We start from the raw sequence: 18969 nt of genomic DNA on the forward strand, positions 1-18969 counted from the left end.
CCAAACCGGGCCAAGCAGGGCCAAGTGGAGCCGAGCCGGTACTTGCAGTGGAAAAGTGCCATTATTCCCCTCAACGCTGAACCTCTCAGCTGCTAGGTCACTCGACCAGGATTCAGGCACTGACTTACATTCATGAAGATGAACCAGAAGTCTCAAAAAGTAGTAGATCTTATTCTGGCTATGGTATAATTTCATCTTCCAGCCCGGACCACCATGCACATCACAGGTGTGGAAAACTGGCAGGTGGACTTCCTCAGTTGTCAATTTATGAACCCAGGAAAATGGTCTCTTCACACAGTGGTGTTTTTAGACCTTTCCTGCAAGTGGCGATGCTGGGTGTGGAAGTTAAAACAAGGAACTGAGCAGGTTTGTCCCCAGATTCGTGGATCCTTAAGCCTTGGTAACGGATGCTCTGGTGACTCCATGGAATCAGTTCACCTGATCTTTGCCTTTCCTCCTCTAAAACGGCTTCATCACATGCTCTGCAGAATCGGGGTGGAAGGCATTCGCATTTAACCAGACTGGTCCAGGGAGATGTGGTACTCGAACCTCATCAGACTCCTGGCAGACTCTCCATGGACCCTCCCAGAACCTCTATCTCAAGGAATGATTTACCATCCTGCTTCTCAGTCATTGGCTTAGGCCAGTGGTTCTCAACTCCCGTCCTCGGGACCCACTAACAGGCCAGATTTTAAGTATTACCTTGGGGAGATGCAGACTAGAATACTGCAGTCACTGAGCAGCAAATGAGATCACCTGGGATGAAATTTAGTTATCTTGCAAACCTGGCCTGTTGGTGGGTCCTGAGGACCGGAGTTGAGACCACTGGCTTGGGCTGTTCGGTCCACGGCCTGGCTGTTGAAGGATAGATAGAGCCCCAACTCATTTGGTTATCCCTACACTTTTCAAAGCTAGGAAATCAACTTCTCGTAATGTTTACCATCACACCCAGCGAGGAAATTCATCCTGGTGTGAGGCAGGGAACTCTATCCCAGAAGGTATTCTCCTCTATTTTCCAGTCTGATCTGGATCAATATTTGGCCTTGTGTATCGTCAGTAACAAAAGTCAAGTTTTGCCTCTCACCCCTTAGTGAAAACTTTTTTTACAGGGTGTTGCTCCTATTATCCCCCACCCATACATTCCCTGGAGACACTGTGGGAGCTCAACCTTGTTCTGTAGGTTCCTCAGAAACTGCCCTTTGAACCTATCAGGGATATTCCTCCCCAACCCTGACTTTACATCATCAGCCAGACACGTCTACAGGCGGCCAACAAATGGGAAGACGAGTGACACAACGGAACACATTATAACGACTTATAGTAAAATATAAATAGCTTTATTTGCATTTTGATAATCACAGAAGTTCAGACGCCTCCAGCATGGTAGGACAGGTTAAAGTTCTGTTTGTCTGGTAATGTGGGACTGGTCCTAGCTTTGGTGCTGTTGGTCTGGTCATGTGGGACTGGTCTCAGTTTGGGTGCTGTTGGTCTGGTCCCAGTTTAGGTTCTGTTGGTCTTGTCATGTGGGACTGGTCTCAGTTTGGGTGCTGTTGGTCTGGTCCCAGTTTAGGTTCTGTTGGTCTGGTCATGTGGGACTGGTCCCAGTTTGGGTGCTGTTGCTCTGGTCCCAGATTAGGTGCTGTTGGTCGGGTCACGAGGAACTGGTCCCAGTTTAGGTGCTGTTGGCCTGGTCAGATGGGACTGGTCCCAGTTTAGGTGCTGTTGGCCTGGTCAGGTGGGACTGGTCCCGGTTTAGGTTCTGTTGCTCTGGTCATGTGGGACTGGTCCCAGATTAGGTGCTGTTGGTCTGGTCAGGTGGGACTGGTCCCGGTTTAGGTTCTGTTAGTCTGGTCATGTGGGACTGGTCCCAGATTAGGTGCTGTTGGCCTGGTCTCAGTTTAGGTTCTGTTGCTCTGCTCCTGTGGGGTTGGTCCCAGTTTAGGTGCTGTTGGTCTGGTCCTGGTTGAAGAGAGCCGTAGCCAGCTGAATGCGAGATCCGAGTGACTCCAAATTGCTGATGACACAGCGATGATAACTCTCTCCTGATTGGAGGGTGCTGCACTTCCTCAGGGAGAACCTCTGCAACAATGATGGCTCCAGAGCCCTGAAGACGTGCAGCTGTGAGTGTCTGAGGAACAGTTCCAGAAGCTCGGTGCCGGTACCATCCTCCTCCTCATCCTCCGGTGCTTCCACCTCCATGGCCATTCTGTTCCGGGCCGCCATGAAGTCAGAGTTATAGAAGCAGAATTCTGAGGAGGAAAAGCGGTCAAAGTGTCCATCACGGAGGAATTCGGAGGATGGCGGGGCAGAAAAGCCATGACGGGACATATCGGGGTTGTATTCCTGATAGTGAACCGGAGAGAAGACCTGCCAGGCACTGATGGCGTTCATCCGGCAGCGGTTCAAGGCTTCTGCGGTCACTTCACTCCAAACGCTCAGCAGAAAGAAGAGGGTCTCCATGGGATGCTTTTTGGAGACAATTTCCATCAGACGGATCTGGGAGGAGATCTCTGTGCGGACGCTGGTCACTTCCAGCCGGAGGAAGGAGTACCGGCTCTCCAATTCAGACACCATCCCCCGCACCCCTTCAAACACATCCTGAACCTGCCCCGAGGAGGTCACGTCATACACCAGCAGCACTGTCAGGGCCACGTTCTCCTGCGGGTCCAGAAGGTTGGTGGCAAAGGCATCAAGAAAAGCTGAAATGTGGCCAGCATCAGCCGGCATCAAAGGTACCACAACCTGCACTGGTGTGGCCTCAGTCACATATGGCATGGGAAGAATTTCCACCAGGCCCAGGGGGCGCAGTAGGCTAAGGCGTTTAATGATTACTCCGGCGTGACCCTTCTTAGTGGTGGCCTCCAGCACAAGATCCAGGGTGTACTCCATCCCCCTGGTAGGGTCAAAGCGTCTATAGCCGTTCAGCAGATGGCGCTTTCTGAAGTGAAGCCACGGATGATAGCGGTGATTAAGCTGCTCCAGAGCCTCTTCTAGCACCTGCTGTACGTCCAACAACCAGACTCCATGCAGGGGACACTTAGGGGCCCCATCGTGGCAGGAGAAGGTGTGCGTCTCGGTGAAGTATTCCCAAGTCAGCAAGTCAAAATGGGATTTTGGGGTAAATGGCGGGTTGATGCCGACTGGCCACAGAAGACTGGCTTCTCCATCCGGGGTCAGAGAGGAAAGGTTCCGGATTTCACCCTGAAGAAGGAGAAAAGAGGAAGAATTAGAGATGAGGGCGCCCTCTACAGGCACATCCGCCAACTACAGATCTATTTATCAACAAAGCTCCCAACGTGTTCCATCTGCCAATCAGAAAAGAGAAAGAGTTCAGTTACTATGAGGAATACGGGGGGAACCCAATAAAGATGCTGCACCTCTTTTCTGCTGTTAATCCCTCTTATTATTGTATTTCCCCAAATTCATGAACCTTTTGTAACACTTTTGGCTCTGACAGCGACACGCCCACCAAATTCAGGTAATGCTAAAATACCGCCAGTTCATATCTTACGATAGGGGAGCCGGGTGTACAGGGGGAGTGGCCAGCACAGAGGGAGGAGCCATTGCAAGGCATTGTAAATCTTACAAATTTACAACTTAATAAAAACATATTTACATATATACAGAAAATATGTATTCATACAGTGTATGGGGGGGGGTGTCGGTGTATATACAGTGTATGGGGTGTCGGTGTATATACAGTGTATGGGGTGTTGGTGTATATACAGTGTATGGGGTGTTGGTGTATATACAAAGTATGGGGGGGGTGTCGGTGTATATACAGTGTATGGGGGGGGGGTGTCGGTGTATATACAGTGTATGGGGGGGGTGTCGGTGTATATACAGTGTATGGGGGGAGGGGTGTCGGTGTATATACAGTGTATGGGGTGTCGGTGTATATACAGTGTATGGGGGGGGGTGTCGGTGTATATACAGTGTATGGGGTGTTGGTGTATATACAAAGTATGGGGGGGTGTCGGTGTATATACAAAGTATGGGGGGGGTGTCGGTGTATATACAGTGTATGGGGGGGGTGTCGGTGTATATACAGTGTATGGGGGAGGGTGTCGGTGTATATACAGTGTATGGGGGAGGGTGTCGGTGTATATACAGTGTATGGGGGAGGGTGTCGGTGTATATACAGTGTATGGGGGAGGGTGTTAGTACATGAGGAGGACATAGACCTTGTGGGAATAATGGAGACTTGGTTTGACTCCTCACTAGTGTTGAGCGAACACGGACTGTATTATTCGTGTTCGTACCGAATAATTGGATTTTTTGTACCCGAACACGGACACGGACACTTTACTGTATGTTCGGGTAAAAATCCGTGTTCGGTCGTTTTATTTCCGGGTTTTGCATGCTTTGGCGCTCTTTTCATGGCGGGCTTTCAACAGCCAATCAACAATCGTTTAACTGGTGTGCCTTAAGCCATCCCAGCCATGCCTGCAAATGTCTTAGTAGCTGTGATTGGCCGTCTGAAGCATGTGACCAAGTCTTTATAAGTTCGAGGCAGCCGCCGCAGCAGCGTCATTCTGCTGCTTAGCTAAGGGACAGAGCACACATCAATGTGCTGGCTGCTGATTAGGGAAAGATAGGCAGGAAAAAACCATTTGTGTCCGGATAGAATTGAGGGACAGGTCGGAGTGTTTAGGCAGGGCGAGTTGTAGGCATTTTAGGGATAGAGTCTGCTGAATTATAGGGTCAGTGTCTTCTACAAACTACAATCGATATTGCTGTGTGGGGGGTGGGGTGAATCTGCACTCAATCCTGATCTACGATCTCTTCTCAATCCTGTTAGGGACAGAGTCTGCTGAATTTTAGGGAAACTGTGTTCTACAAACTACAATCGATATTGCTGTGTGGTGTGGGATTGGAGATAGGCAGGTGTCAGTGATCCACATCCATTTTTCTGTGTGTGAGCTGCAGTGAACACAATCCTTTTTGGTGTGCAGTGAACACAATCTTTGTGGGGTGCAGTGAACAAAATCCTTTGTGGGGTGCAGTGAACACAATCTTTTTGGGCTGCAGTGAACACAATCTTTTTGGGGTGCAGTGAACACAATCCTTTTTGGTGTGCAGTGAACACAATCTTTGTGGGGTGCAGTGAACAAAATCCTTTGTGGGGTGCAGTGAACACAATCTTTTTGGGGTGCAGTGAACAAAATCCTTTTTGGGGTGCAGTGAACAACATCCTTTTTGGGGTGCAGTGAACACAATCTTTGTGGGGTGCAGTGAACAAAATCCTTTGTGGGGTGCAGTGAACACAATCTTTTTGGGCTGCAGTGAACACAATCTTTTTGGGGTGCAGTGAACACAATCCTTTTTGGTGTGCAGTGAACACAATCTTTGTGGGGTGCAGTGAACAAAATCCTTTGTGGGGTGCAGTGAACACAATCTTTTTGGGGTGCAGTGAACAAAATCCTTTTTGGGGTGCAGTGAACAACATCCTTTTTGGGGTGCAGTGAACACAATCTTTTTGGGGTGCAGTGAACAAAATCCTTTGTGGGGTGCAGTGAACACAATCTTTTTGGGGTGCAGTGAACACAATCTTTTTGGGGTGGAGTGAACAACATCCTTTTTGGGGTGCAGTGAACAAAATCCTTTTTGGGGTGCAGTGAACACAATCTTTTTGGGGTGCAGTGAACACAATCTTTGTGGGGTGCAGTGAACACAATCTTTTTGGGGTGGAGTGAACAACATCCTTTTTGGGGTGCAGTGAACACAATCTTTTTTGGGGTACAGTGAACAGAATCTTTGTGGGGTGCAGTGAACACAATCTTTGGGGGGTACAGTGAACACAATCTTTTTGGGGTGCAGTGAACACAATCTTTGTGGGGTGCAGTGAACACAATCTTTTTGGGGTGGAGTGAACAAAATCATTTTTGGGGTGCAGTGAACAACATCCTTTTTGGGGTGCAGTGATCAAAATCCTTTTTGGGGTGCAGTGAACACAATCTTTTTGGGGTGCAGTGAACAAAATCCTTTGTGGGGTGCAGTGAACAGAATCTTTGTGGGGTGCAGTGAACACAATCTTTGGGGGGGTACAGTGAACACAATCTTTTTGGGGTGCAGTGAACACAATCTTTGTGGGGTACAGTGAACAGAATCTTTGTGGGGTGCAGTGAACACAATCTTTGGGGGGTACAGTGAACACAATCGTTTTGGGGTGCAGTGAACACAATCTTTGGGGGGTACAGTGAACACAATCTTTTTGGGGTGCAGTGAACACAATCTTTGTGGGGTGCAGTGAACACAATCTTTGGGGGGGTACAGTGAACACAATCTTTTTGGGGTGCAGTGAACAACATCCTTTTAGGGTGCAGTGAACACAATCTTTGTGGGGTGCAGTGAACAACATCCTTTTAGGGTGCAGTGAACACAATCTTTGTGGGGTACAGTGAACAGAATCTTTGTGGGGTGCAGTGAACACAATCTTTGGGGGGTACAGTGAACACAATCTTTGTGAGGTGCAGTGAACACAATCTTTGTGGGGTGCAGTGAACTCAATCTTTGTGGGGTACAGTGAACACAATCTCATACTTCTGAAGATTTGAGGGTGCTGCCTGTTCCATACCCCCCCTACTCCTCATCTAGCCTTTTAGGGGTACAAACAATAGTAATTGGGGCCTAGTGTGGTTGTGTACGTGTGATATACATACACTTTTTTTGGATCATATTTTCTATTCCGCTATTTAATCAAAAACCTTTGGGGATCAGTTAAATTGGGGGATAGTCTGTGTTGGTACGTGTGAGAGAGATCCACCTTTCCAAGTTGTTGGGGTTCATCTCATACTTCTGAAGGTTTGAGGGTGCTGCCTGTTCCATACTCCCCCTACTCCTCATCTAGCCTTTTAGGGGTACAAACAATAGTAATTGGGGCCCAGTGTGGTTGTGTACGTGTGATATACATACACTTTTTTTGGATCATATTTTCTATTCCGCTATTTAATCAAAAACCTTTGGGGATCAGTTAAATTGGGGGATAGTCTGTGTTGGTACATGTGAGAGAGATCCACCTTTCCAAGTTGTTGGGGTTCATCTCATACTTCTGAAGGTTTGAGGGTGCTGCCTGTTCCATACTCCCCCTACTCCTCATCTAGCCTTTTAGGGGTACAAACAATAGTAATTGGGGCCCAGTGTGGTTGTGTACGTGTGATATACATACACTTTTTTTGGATCATATTTTCTATTCCGCTATTTAATCAAAAACCTTTGGGGATCAGTTAAATTGGGGGATAGTCTGTGTTGGTACGTGTGAGAGAGATCCACCTTTCCAAGTTGTTGGGGTTCATCTCATACTTCTGAAGGTTTGAGGGTGCTGCCTGTTCCATACTCCCCCTACTCCTAGCCTTTTAGGGGTACAAACAATAGTAATTGGGGCCTAGTGTGGTTGTGTACGTGTGATATACATACACTTTTTTTGGATCATATTTTCTATTCCGCTATTTAATCAAAAACCTTTGGGGATCAGTTAAATTGGGGGATAGTCTGTGTTGGTACGTGTGAGAGAGATCCACCTTTCCAAGTTGTTGGGGTTCATCTCATACTTCTGAAGGTTTGAGGGTGCTGCCTGTTCCATACTCCCCCTACTCCTAGCCTTTTAGGGGTACAAACAATAGTAATTGGGGCCCAGTGTGGTTGTGTACGTGTGATATACATACACTTTTTTTGGATCATATTTTCTATTCCGCTATTTAATCAAAAACCTTTGGGGATCAGTTAAATTGGGGGATAGTCTGTGTTGGTACGTGTGAGAGAGATCCACCTTTCCAAGTTGTTGGGGTTCATCTCATACTTCTGAAGGTTTGAGGGTGCTGCCTGTTCCATACCCCCCCTACTCCTCATCTAGCCTTTTAGGGGTACAAACAATAGTAATTGGGGCCTAGTGTGGTTGTGTACGTGTGATATACATACACTTTTTTTGGATCATATTTTCTATTCCGCTATTTAATCAAAAACCTTTGGGGATCAGTTAAATTGGGGGATAGTCTGTGTTGGTACGTGTGAGAGAGATCCACCTTTCCAAGTTGTTGGGGTTCATCTCATACTTCTGAAGGTTTGAGGGTGCTGCCTGTTCCATACCCCCCCTACTCCTCATCTAGCCTTTTAGGGGTACAAACAATAGTAATTGGGGCCTAGTGTGGTTGTGTACGTGTGATATACATACACTTTTTTTGGATCATATTTTCTATTCCGCTATTTAATCAAAAACCTTTGGGGATCAGTTAAATTGGGGGATAGTCTGTGTTGGTACGTGTGAGAGAGATCCACCTTTCCAAGTTGTTGGGGTTCATCTCATACTTCTGAAGGTTTGAGGGTGCTGCCTGTTCCATACTCCCCCTACTCCTCATCTAGCCTTTTAGGGGTACAAACAATAGTAATTGGGGCCTAGTGTGGTTGTGTACGTGTGATATACATACACTTTTTTTGGATCATATTTTCTATTCCGCTATTTAATCAAAAACCTTTGGGGATCAGTTAAATTGGGGGATAGTCTGTGTCGGTACGTGTGAGATCCACCTTTCCAAGTTGTTGGGGTTCATCTCATACTTCTGAAGATTTGAGGGTGCTGCCTGTTCCATACTCCTGCTCCTACTGCTCAACCATCCTTTTAGGGGTACAAACAATAGTAATTGGGGCCTAGTGTGGTTGTGTACGTGCGAGATACATACACTTTTTTTGATCATATTTCCTATTCCGCTATTCAATAAAAACCTTTGAGGATCAATTGAATTGCGGGATAGTCTGTGTCGGTACGTGTGAGATCCACCTTTCCAAGTTTTTGGGGTTCATCTCATACTTCTGAAGATTTGAGGGTGCTGCCTGTTCCATACTCCTCCTCCTACTCCTCATCCATCCTTTTAGGGGTACAAACAATAGTAATTGGGGCCTAGTGTGGTTGTGTACGTGCGAGATACATACACTTTTTTTGATCATATTTCCTATTCCGCTATTCAATAAAAACCTTTGAGGATCAATTGAATTGCGGGATAGTCTGTGTCGGTACGTGTGAGATCCACCTTTCCAAGTTTTTGGGGTTCATCTCATACTTCTGAAGATTTGAGGGTGCTGTCTGTTCCATACTCCTCCTACTCCTCATCCATCCTTTTAGGGGTAGAAACAATAGTAATTGGGGCCTAGTGTGGTTTTGTACGTGCGAGATACATACACTTTTTTGGATCATATTTCCTATTCCGCTATTCAATAAAAACCTTTCTAGGGCAAGATCTTAAATTACAGAAATATGAGGAGACCGTCAAATAAGGGCCGTGGCCTGGGTCGTGGTGCTGCTGGTAGAGCTCCTGTTGCAAGGAGAGGACGTGGTCGATCTGTGCCAGCTACACGCACAAGTGAAACACCTTCCTCAAGTGTGAGTAGGCGACAGAACCTGCATCAGTATTTGGTAGGGCATCAAACGCCCCTAGAAGTGATGAGGCCAGAACAAGTTGAGGCGATAGTAGATTGGTTTGCTGCTGACAGTGCCTCCAGTTCCTTCACATTGTCTCCCACCCAGTCTACTGCAGAAAGGTCAGAGTTGGCACCTGCAGCCAATGTCCAACCGTCTTTCACCTCACCCCCTTGCAAATCAGGCCAGCAGTCTGAGCCCCAAGCCATACAGCAGTCTCTTATTCTTTTTGAGGACTCTGTCAGCAGGGTTTCCCAGGGCCATCCACCTAGCCCTGCCCCAGAAGTGGAAGAGATTGAGTGCAGCGATGCCCAACCACTTATTTCTCAAGATGAGTACATGCAAGGATCATCGCAGCACGTCTCCGATGATGACGAAACGCAGGTGCCAACTGCTGCGGCGTTCAGCATTGTGGAGACCGACAAGGAGGGCAGGGGTGAAGACTGGGTGGAAGATGATGTGGAGGACGATGAGGTCCTCGACCCCACATGGAATGAACGTCATGCAGGTGACCTGAGTAGTTTGGAGGAAGAGGCGGTGGTCGCACAGAGCCACCAGCACAGCAGAAGAGGGAGCAGGGTGCAGAAGCGGAGCGGCCGTGCCCTAGACACTACGCCCGCTACTGCCCAACGCAGCAAGGGAACGAGCGCACCAAAGTCAGCTCAAAGGAGTTCTCTAGCGTGGAAGTTCTTTAGAAAATGTGCTGATGACAGGACACGAGTGGTTTGCACCCTGTGCAATCAGAGCTTGAAGCGAGGCATAAACCTTCTCAACCTGAGCACAACCTGCATGATCAGGCATCTAAGTGCAAAGCACGAGCTGCAGTGGAGTACACACCTTCAAAACCAAGAAACGTCTCTGGCTCATCCTGCTTCCTCTTCTGCTGCAGTCTCGGCCGCTCCAGCCACATCTGTAGTGATACCGGCACCTGCCACCCCGCAAACAGACGATCTGTCAGCAACACCACCACCTGGGTCACCAACAACCATCTCCACAATGTCCCGTGGAAGCGTTCAGCTTTCCATCTCCCAAACACTTGAGAGGAAGAGGAAGTACCCCCCTACCCACCCGCGATCCCTGGCCCTGAATGCCAGCATTTCAAAATTATTGGCCTTTGAAATGCTGTCATTCCGTCTGGTGGAGACGCACAGTTTTAAAAACCTTATGTCGGTGGCTGTCCCACAGTACGTCGTGCCCAGCCGCCACTACTTTTCCAGGCAAGCCATCCCTTCCCTGCACAACCAAGTGGGGGAAAATATCAGGTGTGCACTGCGCAACGCCATCTGTGCCAAGGTCCACCTAACTACGGATACGTGGACCAGTAAGCACGGTCAGGGGCGTTATATCTCCCTAACGGCACACTGGGTAAATGCAGTGGCGGATGGGCCTGAGGCGGATAGCAATTTGGCGCATGTCCTTCCACCACCGAGGATTGCAGGGCGCTTCAGTTTGCCTCCTGTTCCTAACTCCTCCTACTCCGCTTCCTCATCCTCTACCGCCTCCTCATCCGGACAGCGTAACACCTTCACCACCAACTTCAGCACGGCCAGGGGTAAACGACAGCAGGCAGTTTTACAACTTGCCTGTTTGGGGGACAAACCACACACCGCACAGGAGTTGTGGAGGAGCATGGAACAGCAGACAAATGAGTGGTTGCTGCCAGCGAGCCTCAAGCCCGGCCTGGTGGTGTGCGATAACGGGCGAAATCTCATAGCAGCTCTGGACCTAGCCGGTTTGACGCACATCCCTTGCCTGGCGCATGTGCTGAATTTGGTGGTGCAGAGGTTCCTTAAAAACTACCCCGATATGTCAGAGCTGCTGCAGAAAGTGCGGGCCGTTTGTGCGCACTTTCGGCGTTCTCACCCTGCTGCTGCTCGCCTGGCAGCGCTGCAGCGTAACTTCGGCCTTCCCGCTCACCGCCTCATATGTGACGTGCCCACAAGGTGGAACTCCACCTTGCACATGCTGGAAAGACTGTGCGAGCAGCAGCAGGCCATAGTGGAGTTTCAGCTGCAGCACGCACGCGTGAGTCGCTCTGCGGAACAGCACCACTTCACCACCAATAACTGGGCCTCCATGCGAGACCTGTGTGCCTTGTTGCGCTGTTTTGAGTACTCCACCAACATGGCCAGTGGCAATGACGCCGTTCTCAGCTTAACTATCCCACTTCTATGCCTCCTTGAAAAAACAATTCGGGCGATGATGGAAGAGGATGTGGCACAGGATGAGGAGGAGGAGGAGGATGAAGAGGTAACATTTCCAAGGCTTTCAGGGCAAGGGGCTCCGAGGGTGGGTTCCTGCACACGCAAACGCCAGGGACGCAATTGTCCAGCAGGGGCACAGTTCTGGAGGATGAGGAGGATGAGGAGGAGGAGGAGCTGGAGGAGGAGATGGAACCATGTTCACAGCAGGGTGGCACCCAGGCCAGCTCATGGCCATCACTGGTGCGTGGCTGGGGGGATACAGAGGACACGGACGATACACCTCCCACAGAGGACAGCCTTTCGTCGCCTCTGGGCAGCCTGGCACACATGAGCGATTACATGCTGCAGTGTCTCCACAACGACCGCCGAGTTGCCCACATTCTAACTTGTGCTGATTACTGGGTGGCCACGCTGCTGGATCCCCGTTACAAGGACAACGTACCGTCCTTAATTCACTCACTGGAGCGCGATCGCAAGATGCGCGAGTACAAGCGCACGCTGGTAGACGCCATGCTGCTGGCATTCCCATCTGACAGCGGGGCCACAGTGGAAGCACAAGGCAGAGGAGGAGGAGGAGGAGGTCGCCAACGCAACCAGGGCACCGCCAGCACCTCAGAAGGCAGGGTTAGCATGGCCGAAATGTGGAAAAGCTTTGTCAGCACGCCACAACAAACAGCAGCACCAGCAGCTCAGATGGAACGTCTTAGCAGGAGGCAGCATTTTACCAACATGGTGGAGCAGTATGTGTGCACACGCCTACATGTAGTGAATGACGGGTCTGCCCCCTTCAACTTCTGGGTCTCCAAATTGGGCACATGGCCTGAGCTTGCCCTTTACGCCTTGGAGGTGCTGGCGTGCCCTGCAGCCAGTGTATTATCTGAACGGGTATTTAGCACGGCTGGGGGCGTTATAACAGACAAGCGCAGCCGCCTGTCCAGAGACAATGTGGACAAGCTCACGTTCATTAAAATGAACCAGGCATGGATCCCACGGGACTTTTCCGTACCTTATGCAGAATAGCAATGGATACCGACCTTACCCACCCATTGTTCCATTTTTGCTCTTTCTCACTCTTTTGGGGTGTACCCTCATTTAAAATTTTTGAAAAGAAGCAGTGTTGGCTACCTCGTCCTCCTCCTCAGGGCCAGATTAATGTAGGGGCTATTGGAGCTGCAGCTCCAGGCCCCTACCTTTTATATAGGCCCCGGGTTGGCCATATTCATTGTTACCGCTCTTCTGTCACTTGTAAACACAGAAGTCTGGCTTCTATGCTCGCTTCCCCAGGCAGCACCCTCAGAACCTCCCCACACAGCGTGAAGGCCGGACAAGGAGGGACAGTTGGCGATGCATGGATGTGTTTATGGGCTTCAGAGACAGCATCCCATGTTGAATTAGGCATGCATGGCTGCACCCTTCCTCCTCTGGGTGCATGGCAAGGCACGGCCCTTAAGGCCCTTCAAAATCCTCAGCACCAAGCCCATGATGCTGTTAATCCGGCCCTGGTCCTCCTCCACCGCCGCTTCCACCTACACCGCCCATAGGTGTGCGCAGCCTATTGCATTAAGGTGTGCACCCCAAAGTTGAAATACACATGCATGTGTTTGCCAGCAGGGAGAGTAATGTATCGGGGCCATGTACCTGTAGGCAAGGAGAAATAGAGCAGAGCAGGTCCCAGGGAGATCTTTCCCATCTCCTCACTGGCAATGCTATGTGCCCTAGGTGATTAGGGTGTGCCCAGGCACACCCAGCACACCCTGTGCGCACGCCTATGTCACCGCCACATCCACCACCACCTCAACCTCCCTCCTACTCCATATGGGCCTCGTCCTTCAGAGATGAAGAAGAACATTGTTTTATTTTTCTGTTTTTTTTTGTTGTTTTAAGTTATTTCCCTATCCACATTTGTTTGCAGAGCACTTGCCATGCTCTTAATTACGTTTTGCTGCCATTTGCAGCACTCTAGCCCTTTCCTTTGGTGTTTTAGAGCCATTTTAGTGCCTTAAAGTTCGGGTCCCCATTGACTTCAATGGGGTTCGGTGTCCGGGAAAAGTTCGGTAAAAGTCCGGGACACGGACCCGGACTTTTTTTTAAAGTTCGGCCGAACCCGTCGAACACGGACATCTAGGTGTCCGCTCAACCCTACTCCTCACACGACTGGCTGGCCAATATCCAAGGGTATTCGGTGTACCGGAAGGACAGGGTAGGAAAAAGAGGGGGAGGGGTATGTCTCTATGTCAGGAATAATGTAAGGGTGGTGGAAAGGAATGATATTATGGAAGGGATGAGCATGGAGTTAGAATCTGTGTGGGTGGAGCTCTATAGGGAAGGAGAAAAGGGGAAAGTAGTTGTGGGGGTTTGCTATAGGCCACCTAAACAAGGGGAGGAGGTAGAGCTGGAATTTTTAGCACTAATGAGTAAAGTGGCAAAACTGGGATCAGTCATCATATTGGGGGACTTCAATTATCCCGACATTGACTGGGATGAGGGGACTACACACTCACAGAAGGCCGTCTATTCACAGAAACCTTACAGGATAACTACATGTCGCAGTTGGTGGATTCTCCTACTAGAGAAAACGCTATCCTGGATCTATTGCTCACTAATGACCCAGACTTAATCTCGGAGGTAGGAGTCCAGGACAACCTGGGCTCTAGCGATCACAGGATGATCACATTTAGTATAAATAACAATATAACAAGACAAGTGGGGAACATAAGAACCCTAAACTTCAGAAGGGCAAACTTTCCAAAATTATACTCATTGATGGAAAGGGTAAACTGGGACCAAACCCTGGGATCCCTGACCACAGAGGAAAAATGGGAATGCTTTAGGAACATATTAGGCAAAGGCATCTTGCAGTGCATTCCTATGGGAAATAAATTTAGAAGAGACAAAGCCAAACCTGGCTGGCTAATAGAGATGTCCCGAACTATTCGCCGACGAACATATGCGATGTTCGCTCCGCCCCCTATACTTCATCATTGAGCAAACTTTGACCCTGTACCTCACAGTCAGCAGACACATTCCAGCCAATCAGCATACCTCCCTCCCAGACCCTCCCACCTCCTATAAATAAGCAAGGGCAGCATCCATCTTAGATCATTCTGAAGCAGTGTGTGTAGTGAGAGTAGGGAGAGCTGCTGCTGTTAATAGGGACAGTTGTTAGTGTTCCCGGTCCACTCCTGCTGTAAGGACAGCACCCCAAAAAGCCCTTTTAGGGCTGGTATTTCAGTCAATTTTTTCTATTTTTCTGATATATATATATATATATTTATTGTGCAGTTGCCTGCCCGCCGTGTGTGAGAGGCCACAGACTGTACTGTGTGCACACCACACTCATATCGGGTGGCACAGACACATTACCTTGCAGTTTTAAAAATATTTTTTTTTTCCTCTGTCATAATTGCAGGTGCCTGCCGGCTGCCAGTGACTGTCAGGTCCACAGACTGTACTGTGCCCACTGCAAATGGTCTGTTTGCGGATGTTTGCGGATGTTTGCGGTGCGTTAAACGGGGAGTTTGGTCTGTCACTGTGAAGCGGGCCTGTAACCCTTACACTACCTGATCGATACAACATCATACCTGATCGTATACACACACTGGATGTTTTAAAGCACGTTATTCCAAACAATTTAGGAATGTTAGGTGATTTATGCCCTTTATGGAATAAAACCAGACTCTGCGTCAACTACGTAATTTTCCATGGAAGTTTTGCCATGGATCCCTCTTCGGCATGCCACAGTCCAGGTGTTAGTCCCCTGAAACAACTTTTCCATCACTATTGTGGCCAGAAAGAGTCCCTGTGGGTTTTAAAATGTGCCTGCCTATTGAAGTCTATGGCGGTTCGCCCGGTTCACCCGTTCGCGAACATTTGCGGAGGTTTGCATTCGCGAAACGGCAAATTTTAGGTTTGCGGCATCTCTACTGGCTAAACCGTAATGTAAATAAACTTATTAGGGGAAAAAAAATGTCCTTCAAGAAATATAAATCGGAGGGGACGTTATCGGCTTTCCAGCAATACAAGGAATTAAATAAGAAAAGTAAATCCGAAATCAAAATGGCTAAAATCAACTTTGAGACAAATAGAGGAGGATAGTAAAAAGAACCCAAAGAAATTCTTTAAATATATCAACAGCAAAAGAACGAGGTCAGAGCATATTGCACACATAATTAACGATGATGGGGGGATGGTTACAGAGGACACTGAAAAGGCAACCGTGCTGAACGCTTTTTTCTCCTCAGTCTTTACACAGGAAAAGGAGGGGTACACTGACCATGACTGTATGGGGTACACTGACCATGACTGTATGGGGTACACTGACCATGACTGTATGGGGGTACACTGACCATGACTGTATGGGGTACACTGACCATGACTGTATGGGGTACACTGACCATGACTGTATGGGGTACACTGACCATGACTGTATGGTTAGTAGTAATACACAGGACTTGCCGCTATGGCTAACAGAGGGTGAAATCAGGGAAAAGCTGCATAAAATTAACACAAATAAATCACCAGGCCCAGATGGCGTACATCCGAGAGTACTCCAAGAACTTAGTAAGGTTATATCTAGACCACTGTTCCTGATCTTTGCTGACAGTATTATGACAGGAGATGTACCAGGGGATTGGAGGAAAGCAAACGTGATTCCGATATTCAAAAAAGGGCTGAGGCATATCCCGGGAAATTATAGGCCTGTCAGTCTGACATCGATAGTATGTAAACTTCTGGAGGGGATGATAAGGGACTATATCGTAGAGTTTGCTAAAGACAACAACATCATCAGCAGTAATCAGCACGGGTTTACAAATGGGCGTTCTTGTCAAACCAATCTGTTAACATTCTACGAGGAGGTGAGCTGTGAGCTAGATAGGGGTAGACCAGTGTATGTGGTGTACCTGGATTTCACTAAGGCGTTTGATACAGTTCCCCACAAAAGCTTGATTTATAAATTAAGGGCGACAGGCATCGACCACAAGGTTTGCTCTTGGCTACGGAATGGCTAAAAGGGCGTGTCCAAAGGCTGGTAATAACGTACTGGTCTGGAGTGGTAAGTGGGGGTCCCCCAAGGCTCATTTCTGGGACCAATTTTGTTCAATTTATTCATAAATAGCGTTAAGGACGGGGTCAGTAGCTCGATCTCAGTTTTTGCAGATGACACGAAATTGAGCAGGGCAATAACTGCACATCGGGAGGCAGAAATCTTACAGAATGACCTGAACAAAATAACAGAGTGGGCAACAACGTGGCAAATGAGGTTTAATGTGGAGAAGTGTAAGGTTTGCACTTAGGGAACAATAACATAAAAGCACAATACACGTTAGGAGGGGAACCCTTGGGGGAATCAAAAATGGAGAAGGATCTGGGAGTCTTGGTTGATGATAGATTAGGCAACAGCATGCAATGTCAAGCGGCAGCTGCCAAAGCCAGCAGAATATTAGCATGCATAAAGAAAGGGATGTATTCCAGAGATAAGACTATAATCCTTCCACTTTATAAAACTCTGGTCCGACCGCATCTGGAGTATTCTGTCCAGTTCTGGTCGCCAGTCCTCAGGAGGGATGTGTTGGAGCTGGAGAGAGTCCAGAGAAGGGCAACTAAACTAATTAGGGGATTGGAGGACCTTAATTATGAAGAGCGTTTAGAAGCACTTAATTTATTCTCCCTGGAGAAGAGACGCCTGAGAGGGGACATGATAGCGATTTACAAATACCTCAACGGTGATCTGAGCATAGAAAACAAACTATTCAGTCGCAAGGAACGCATGAGGACTCGAGGGCATACAATGCGATTAGAGGAGAAGCGTTTTAACCTCAGGCAACGAGGGGGGTTCTTTACTGTTAGGGCTACAAGATTGTGGAATTCTCTACCACAAGAGGTGGTTTCTGCGGGAAGTATGGTGGCTTTTAAAAGACTCTTAAGGCCCGTACACACGTACCGATCGTCGGCATACAAACGTCGGCGGACGAAAGATCTGCCGATTGTACGCGTGTTAGTATGGTGCCTCCGACAGCTGTCTGCGCACAATCCGCGGACAAAAGTCTTTCTTGCAAACATGAAAATTTTTGTCTGCGGACACCAGAACGGACGATTGTTCGCCTGTCAGTACAGAATTCGGCCGACAGACCGCAGATTTGCAAGACTGGGCATGCTCAGAAAATTAAAAACACAGGGAAAGTTAACCATTACATGACATCACTTCTGCAGTCAGCTGAAGTCTGCAGACAAAATTCTTGTGCTGTCCTTGTGCTGTCTTTGCACTTTTCAACAGACACCGACATCCCGGGGAGAAAAGACGAACATTTGTATGCCGACGATCGGTACGTGTGTACGGGGCTTTAGACTTACATCTCAAGGATCAGAACATTCAGGGGTATGAGAGATGATTACAGCCACACACACCTACACAGGTTTAACTGGATGGACTATTGTCTTCATTCAACCTCACCTACTATGTGTCGGTGTATATACAATGTACGGGGTGTCGGTGTACATACAGTGTACGGGGGGGGTTGTTGTATAAACAGTGTACAGGGGGGTTGGTGTACATATAGTGTATGGGGTGTCGGTGTATATACAGTGTATGGGGTGTTGGTGTATATAGTGTACGGGGGGGTGTCGGTGTACATACAGTGTATGGGGTGTCGGTGTATATAGTGTACGGGGGGGTGTCGGTGTATATTCAGCGTACGGGGTGTCGGTGTACATACAGTGTACGGGGGGGGGGGGTCGTTGTACATACAGCGTACGGGGTGTCGGTGTACATACAGTGTATGGGGTGTCGGTGTATATAGTGTACGGGGGGGTGTCGGTGTATATAGTGTACGGGGGGGTGACGGTGTATATACAGCGTACGGGGGGGGGGGGTTGTTGTACATACAGCGTTCGGGGTGTCGGTGTACATACAGTGTATGGGGTGTCGGTGTATATAGTGTACGGGGGGGTGTCGGTGTATATACAGCGTACGGGGTGTCGTGTACATACAGTGTACGGGGGGGGGGTCGTTGTACATACAGTGTACGGGGGGGGGGGGGGGTTTGTTGTACATACAGTGTATGGGGTGTCGGTGTATATAGTGTACGGGGGGGTGACGGTGTATATACAGCGTACGGGGGGGGGGGGGGTCGTTGTACATACAGCGTACGGGGTGTCGGTGTACATACAGTGTATGGGGTGTCGGTGTATATAGTGTACGGGGGGGTGTCGGTGTATATAGTGTACGGGGGGGGGGGGGTTGTTGTACATACAGTGTATGGGGTGTCGGTGTATATAGTGTACGGGGGGGGTGTCGGTGTATATAGTGTACGGGGGGGTGTCGGTGTGCATACAGTGTACGGGGGGGGGGTCGTTGTA

At 48.7% G+C, this 18969-nt stretch overlaps 1 protein-coding gene across 2 annotated transcripts in view; it reads right to left on the reverse strand.

Annotated features, from left to right (window-relative positions):
• Window positions 1-1917: 1917 nt before the first annotated feature.
• The window catches only part of CHPF2 (chondroitin polymerizing factor 2), a 34538-nt gene continuing 17486 nt past the window's right edge, over window positions 1918-18969 (reverse strand). For both annotated transcript variants that reach the window (XM_082258551.1, XM_082258550.1), the window contains one exon: window positions 1918-3201. In XM_082258551.1, the coding sequence (XP_082114677.1) occupies window positions 1939-3201 (1263 nt within the window). In that variant the 3' untranslated portion in view covers window positions 1918-1938. The remainder of the gene's footprint in view (window positions 3202-18969) is intronic.

Source organism: Pelophylax lessonae, assembly GCF_965119305.1.
Source record: "Pelophylax lessonae genome assembly, chromosome: 5".
In the NCBI taxonomy this organism is placed as follows: Eukaryota; Metazoa; Chordata; class Amphibia; order Anura; family Ranidae; genus Pelophylax; species Pelophylax lessonae.